This window comes from Pygoscelis adeliae, unplaced genomic scaffold, assembly GCF_000699105.1.
Source record: "Pygoscelis adeliae isolate BGI_AS28 unplaced genomic scaffold, ASM69910v1 Scaffold118, whole genome shotgun sequence".
Classification (NCBI taxonomy): Eukaryota; Metazoa; Chordata; class Aves; order Sphenisciformes; family Spheniscidae; genus Pygoscelis; species Pygoscelis adeliae.
Genome location: NW_008825257.1, coordinates 446308 through 453876, shown reverse-complemented (window position 1 = coordinate 453876; position 7569 = coordinate 446308). Strand labels below are relative to the sequence as shown.

Genomic DNA, 7569 nt, shown 5'->3' with positions numbered 1-7569 from the left:
CACAAAATGTTACTAAAGTAAGGTTGTCAGTCCCTGTTTACAGCAGCCTCCAGGATGCACTGCAGCAGACATGGTGTGAAGCTTTAAGGTAGCTTAAAGCTAACCCCACAAAAAAGTTTGTCTGAACAAAAGTGATCTGCTGGGATAGGGCCACCTGTAAAACCCCATGCATCCAAAGTTACAGGCTCTAATTCTATGTTTCTGCAGCAGAGAAAAAAAAACCATCGTATGAATCAGGACTTCTAAACTCACCAGGGGTTAATTTACACAAATATGAAAAATTAAAAAATAAAATCACAGGTCAGGAAAACAGTTAAGACTACAGCATTTCTGGAAATTCACACACGAAAGGTCTTTCTCTAAAAGTATGACATCTCTTTCACTGTAAAACAACATCAGATCAAGCATTTGCAATATATGGATGCTTTGCTTCCGTAGTGAATTACAGAATCTAGCTATTAAAGTTGCACCTATGTCTGATGGGGAAACCCCCCCACTCTTAGTAGATAACAGAATTTCTAGACGGCAGGTCAATGTAAAAAGTGATCATTTGTCTGAGCACGTTGGTGACTTTCACAAGCGACAACTGATATCCGTATAACTGAACAATTAGCAAAGAAAGCAGTATTTCCCTTTTCCAGCTCATTTACTTTGGGGAAGAATATCTAGTTACTGTTGCTCTGTGATTGGCTTTTTCTGCTCTTTGGATTTGTTCCACAGCAATGAAAGAGAGGAACATCTTTGTAAAATAAAACAAATTGAGTGTTAAATCAAGTGCTCTGAGATATCTCATGCTACCTTTAACTCTGCTCCATTTTTTTTTTAATTAATACATTTCAAGTTAATATGTCCCTTTAACTGCATACTACCTTAATAGTATGACACTGGTTCCATTACATTAACATCAAAACACTCACTAACACGCCTTGAGAGGAGATTTCTACACTAACTTTTGGCAATTTCTACACTGCAACTTTTGGCAAATTCTAAGATGGCAAAAAGGGCAGCTCTGACATATCTGCAAGGCAGGTGCCACCTGAAGAGTTCACGATTTCTAGCCACAAACAAACAAAAAAACAAAACAAAAAAAACCCAAATTAAAAAAAAAACAACAAACAAAAAACAACCAGTGCTTAGCAATATCTAGCTTTTAGACCTAATAATAGATCCGATAATCCAGAATTTAGAAAGTCTAGTCTGTTACGTTGCTAACAGCATATATCTTATGTCAAGCAGCAATAGCAGAGGGATCAAGTTCTGCAGCTTGCTCCAAACACCTCCCAAAGCTAGCTGCTACAGGCTAGACACGCTTCTGTGAAAGCTAAATTAAATTCACATTATCAGGAAACCATTAAAGTTGAGATTTAGCCATATGCTCCACAGATGTGACAAACTGACCAGGAAAAAAAAAAAAAAAAAAAGAAAAAGTAACACAGTCCCAAAGCCCCTTTCCTCCACAGGAAGAGCTTTACAGCAAGGGTCGTTATCTTTATCTGAGTGAGGAGAGAGGCCAAGTCGCTTGGCCAAAGTCCCCTAAACACACCAGCAGCAAGACTTGGGAGGGTGTGCGTGTTTCTGAAGTCATACCCTTGTTCTTTACTAATTAAACAAGACAGTCCCATTTCTTTACAGGGAACGCCAGCTTCGGACACCCATACAGTTCATGGATCGCAGTGCCTAACGCACACCACCGGCATCAGGCTTCTGGGCTCCACGCAATGCTGAGACAGCCCTTCTCCTCCAACATAGGATAGGATACAGCTAAACAAGCGCTGTGCCATAAAACAGGTATGCAGGACAGCGTAACCACCTTGCAAACAACAACCCCAGCGATGCAAGTGAGACACAACACAGCCGGCAGGCTTACTTGCTGGAATCCACTTCTGGCACTTCTCGCAGTAATAGGACATCTCCTCCATCCAGGACGCGTCACCTTCGTCACTGTTCAGAGAGTCCCCGCTCTGGTCGTGCGATAAATCCACCGAAGCCTGGTCCTCAGACTCAACGATGAGGAGGGTCTCCCCTTCCACTTCACCCTCCTCCAGTCCCTCTGAGGTGGAGGTCCTGGTGGCTTCATCGTCGTGGCGGCTCAGCAGCCCACTCATGTGAACGTTATTAGCCATCCTAGATGGTGCTTGTGTTAACAAGGAGCTATTCCTCCCCACATTGACAAGTCCATCCACGCTGGATGTGCTGGCCAAGTCTCCACAGTCAAAGTACCCGATGACAGAGGAAATGTTTTGTGTCCGCCCTATAGCTTTTGGGACTGGATTACAACCTATACAAAAGAAACAGTCTTTCACAGATTACCTCTGTTAGCTGAAACACTTGCAAGTAGTTAGATACCAATGATCTCCAAACGTCTTTAATCAAACCTCTGATGACTCAGGTCTGTGCCTAGGACTGCTGGGACCCTTTTTCCATCAGCTTCTTGTCTCTTTCTTCCATAAGCTGCTTTGTCAAAGCAATCTGCTCTTCTAGCAGGCGAATATTCTCCTTTTTCTGATTTTGACGCTCAAGATCTCTGAGAACTCCACTGTGCAGCCTCTGAAAACACAAGGGACAGGGTTTATCACAGCCTGTTCGATGCTGAATGCAATTAACCCCCACCCAGCTCTAATCCCTCCTGCAGGGCTGTTCACCATGCTGCCTTTGCAAGTCCTCTGCCACCGCCTGTAGCCACAGCCACTTAACATGGTTTGAATCTAAAACTACAGGAGCTGATATCTGATATAGATAAAAAACAAAACTACACCAAAAAAGCGCTTTATTTGTACTCATTTCAGATAGGTGGGTTCACTAAGTGGTAAAGCTATCAAGCAAATAAATGCTATGCACCTGTAATTCCCATACCGTGCAGGATGGACACAATCTATAAAATCCTATTACCTCTGCCCTAAATCTTTACCAAATCGAACTGATCTCCCTCAAACTTCTCCTCTGCTTGGAGAGAATTTGGTGGCAAATTGGAAATGATTTTAAGAAAAACTGCCATGTGTCTTCATCCGCTTCTTTCTGCCCACATCTTACTCTTAAAAAAAAAAAAAACCTTGTAAACTCTTGCTGCAAGGCTGACAAAAGTCCCACAGCCTACTTATGCCAAACTCTTGAAAAACCAAGGCACTTCATTCAAAATCTCTCCTCTTTACCTAAAATGTTCATTATAAATAAAACGTGCAACACAGACCAGCAGTTTTCAAACTGGTGGGTAAGCCCCTTAATGAGTGTAAAAAGCCCTAAGAAAATCCCAGCTGGCTTTTGTCTCCTCCTTACTCTTATCTCTCTCCCTCTCTCCCCACCCCCAACCTGGAAGTTTTTTTTCACTCTGATAATTAGGTGAAATGTTTAACCTTTACCTCCCACCAGGGGAACACAAAATAAGCGAAACCAAAACTGGTGACATGGATTGGGGTGTGGAAAAGGAGGGGAGGGACTAGCTGGGAACCAGCTGCTCTACTCCAGATGTGCACCTCTTGGGGCAGGTGAGGCAGCAGAGCGACGAGAGCGGAGGGCTGACGAGATCAGACATGGGATGGAGGAGATGGCAAGGCTGACGCTAACTCTGGAAGGAAACGGGGACCACATGAAGCGTTTAATTGACTGGGCACGTGACATACAGCTGAGATACAGTTCCTCGGCAACTTCAACCGAGCAAAGCCGGTGCTGCTGCCATCCTTCCAGCCCCACGCTCCCCGCACTGCTCATCCCACCCCAGGGTCAGACAGCTCAGCCAGCAGAAAAGAACTCTCTCTCTTTTTTTTTTTCCCTTCGCAAAGCAAGTCATACTCTGCTGATTTAACTCCCTGAGCTGGCTAACCAAAGACAAGTGCCAGCGCGAAGGAGAAGATGGGATGCCCAGTCCACTTTGGTGGTTTGGCTTGAACTCCTGGGGCAGGTGATACGCTTTTAGATACTCAGACGCTTACTAGATTTCAAAGCAATAGTCATAAGCTTATCAGAAAATATGATACATGAGGACAAAAATATTATCAATTAGTAAAACCCACGAAATTATTGTTGAGAGCCAACCCTGGCTCACATCTAAATCAAGCCGTGTGATCGCATTCGTATTTTAGCCCAACTAAAGATTAGAATCTTTAGCTGAAGCTAAGTTTAGTTAAAGCATTATCCACCTGCCTAATTTACCAACTCGTGCTCAGCTTGGACTCAGGAATGAAAAAGTTTCACGGGTACCACGGTTAGCCATTGGATATTGGAGATATGAATAAATTATTTAGCCTAATGGCAAAAAAAGATTAATAATTTATTTGACCTGTTTGAATGCCAAAATGCACCTGCAAATAATTTATTTGAAAGCTGACCCTGAAGTCATTTTAGATGTTTGTGATTATTATTTGACAAGTTCTCACAGGGTTTTATTCTTCATCTAGAATGCCAATAACTGCACATTTCAAAGGCAGTTATTTCTCCTGTCAAGATTAAAAGAGAAAGGTTTTGGTTAAGAAATATTTTATCTTGCTAAGAAAATGCACAGACCCATATGTCAGCCAATAATCAAAACTCTCTCTGGAAATTAATCTAATAAAAACAGTTCCTTCCCATTGGCTTCAATCAACTGAACTCAGGTTACAAATTAGTAATCACTAAAGACAAAGTTCATAAACTCAGTATTTCATTACTATTAGTTAATAACAATAAAGAAAAGATGTGGGGAGATACAATGTAATTGAACAATTACATCAAGAATGTGATTCTCTTTCGTTCACAAAACACAGCTATTCGGCAATCTTTCAGATGGTGAACGCATTTGCTTCGAAAATGCACAGTTCGCAACAGACACCTTCATAATTTGAGCATCACGAGTGACAGAGAGCTATGAAAAGGTTAATCTTCTCACCTTCCTCTGTTCTCAGAAGTTAGGCCTGCTTGTCTTCTGCATCAGTTTAGATAAATGTGCGCAATCTCAAATCGCTTTGTGCCTGGCATATCAATTTATAAAAGTCAAAAGTTTATTAATTTGCATAAAGATAAACCTGAAATAATCCCTACACCAGGGCTGCAGAATATCCACGTTACTTATTTCCATTACATTATCTAAATTACTGGGTTCCTTCAACTGAAGCCATTATTCTCTGACTTGAAGATGAAGAATTATAAAGAGAAAATCTCAGATTTCATTTATAAAAGATAAGCTTTGAGCATTAGCGCTTCTGAATAGCGAGTTAAACTGATTGCTGGGAAAAAAGAACTGATCATTTTGGCTTCGCTTCTGCAGCAGCAGCATCTTGAGGAATGCTAATATCCCTGCAAACATACACAGCTTAGCATCAAATCCAGCTTTTGGGAAGATCACTTCTAATTCTAGAGGATTGGTTTGCGAACCCATCCCCATATGTACAGGTCAGGCACCTCTGAAGTCATGAGTTCCCTAGGCGGAGTTCACAGGCTGTGCCCACGTCCGAGTGGTAGGACGGCCAGCAAATCTGACGCTGGATCTGTCCCCCAAAACCCCCAAAAGGTTTTGTCGCTGACCAGCTGGATCCTTTGACCCCTCCATCTCTAGGACACTCAGCAAAACTGCCAGCAGCCTGACAGCAGTGACACTGACACCCTCCACAGCAATGGCTGCTTCCAGCTGTGGAAAAATAAGTTAAAACAGACCCACGGGGAGAAAGCTGCCCACTGTTGTCTCATGTGGGAAACCTAGGATTTCCCCAGGCAGAAGCTTGCAGCAGCGACCTCGGGTGTAACAACCAAAGCAATTTAACATCATTTTGCAAACCAAGCAACAACTACAGCATAGAGCAACAGGAACAGGCAAAAGGCAGCAAGTCCCTATTTTCTTCCTGGTATCATTAGAAAGACATGAAGCAACCAGAGGGCATTAACCATGTCAACTCATTTGCTGATCCACCTCTCCTTTTACTAGAGTCACATTTCATACGCTGGCGGAACACACACCGTGAACTTGCTGTTGTGCCCTGTGTTTTGCACGTGAGTTACAGCATGGCCTCTACGCACCACGGGACCGCTGTCTTGTTCAGTGCTCAGCACGGATCCCGGCCAGGTACTCAAGCCTTCAGTTTCACATTCCTTCTTCAGCCTGCTGCCCGAGGCATTACTTACTTCATGATACACAGATCCCGCTCTGACGGTAGCGTTACTCATTTACTTGTGGACTGTTTTATGCCTGTTACCTCTATAGAATATGAATGTTTCGTAAATGTCAATTTATTTTCATAGTCAATGAGATGAGGGAGAGACATCAGCCAAAGGTTAAGGTCAAAAACATCCATTAAGTTTAGGTGTCTTGCTGAAACACGCAAGAGCGATTTTTTTCAGAGCACGCGTTGTCCTGTAGCACGTGCTCAAAGTACAGCTCCCATTTGTTTCAGCTGTAGTTTAGGAGCGTTTAGCAGGTGTTCCTGCCAGACCTTCGGCGGCTCAAGGCAGGCACACCGAATTAGCTAGCAGCCACCTGCAAAAATCTGAGCTTAAGTGATCTACTCAGCATCTATGTCAGCTCCAGCTGAAGCAGAGCCACTCGTTACCCATTGCCGCTCCAAGAGAGCAGCCTTCCTCTTCTTGCTACCGCCTGTGCCGTTCAGTCTGTTTTCCAACTTCCGCAGCAAATTAACCTGCCTCTGTCCTCACCCAGATCAGTCTCATCCTCCAAGATCCATCATTCTCAAGCACTGACAGAGACAATCTCTTGAGGGAAAAAAATGTAATCCCGTAATTATGGACTGCAGCGTAAAGCCTATGCAACAGACAGCTGAGCTGCGGTACGGACTAGCAACTCCGGTGTTTTGTAACTTCTGACTGCTTCGGACCTTTAACAACAGTCGTTCAACAGGGGCTTTTTTTCTGTGCGTTGTCGAGATTTTTTTGTAAATGAGGGGGGAAAAATCAGACGTGCCCTCGTATCCACACCCATTTGGCTCATCAGCAGGGTCTAACCCTGCGCACTCATTGCCCAAACTTCTGCCACGAGCAACTTACCCATTCTGCAAACACACGACTTTTAGTCCCGGGCAGGATTTCTTTGTATAGGGACTCACCATCGTCTGACCTGACACTTTCGGCCGCGGGGCTCTCTTGCACACAGGGTGCCTGCCAGGAATTACCCGATTTTCCTAAACGTAGCACTGAAAACTTCCCTGTTTCATTATCGCGCGGTATCTCTGTTAGCTTGCACTCCTCCTGTCCTCTCAGAACGAGAAGGGAGCCGGGGCCGGCCGCACGGCACGGAACAGCACTGTTCGCCCTACGGCGGGAGGCGGCTGTGAAGCTCAGGAAAAGCAGAGGAGATGCACCGCCAGAGGGACAAGCACCAGCGGGACGGCGCGGCCGGACAGGGGAGAGCCCTGGGAATGCTGCCAGGGTGGTGCCCTCGGGCCTGGAGGGTGCGGGACTACACCCTTCCCGCATCGCAGCGCCCCCGGCTGCTGCAGAGGACGGGGAAACCTCCTCCGCTGAGCCCGTCGTGCCTCACCCCGGAGCTCCCAGCTGCTACTTGCCCCCCCCAGGCGGATGCGCAGGACGAGATAAGGCAGCGGGGTGCAGCTGCGTGAGCGCAGAGAGGGCAGGGTGCCAAGGCCGGGAGGA

General features: G+C 45.1%; 2 protein-coding genes across 2 annotated transcripts in view; both read right to left on the bottom strand.

Moving 5' to 3' along the window:
* CSRP2BP (CSRP2 binding protein) overlaps positions 1 to 2139 on the bottom strand; it is a 19706-nt gene extending 17567 nt beyond the window's left edge. Inside the window, exon 1 of the mRNA XM_009329483.1 lies at positions 1868 to 2139. Coding sequence (XP_009327758.1) covers positions 1868 to 2123 — 256 coding nt within the window. The 5' untranslated portion in view covers positions 2124 to 2139. The remainder of the gene's footprint in view (positions 1 to 1867) is intronic.
* Positions 2140 to 2381: 242 nt separating this feature from the next.
* PET117 (PET117 homolog (S. cerevisiae)) overlaps positions 2382 to 7569 on the bottom strand; it is a 22793-nt gene continuing 17605 nt past the window's right edge. Inside the window, exon 2 of the mRNA XM_009329482.1 lies at positions 2382 to 2547. Within this exon, the coding sequence (XP_009327757.1) occupies positions 2398 to 2547 (150 nt within the window). The 3' untranslated portion in view covers positions 2382 to 2397. The remainder of the gene's footprint in view (positions 2548 to 7569) is intronic.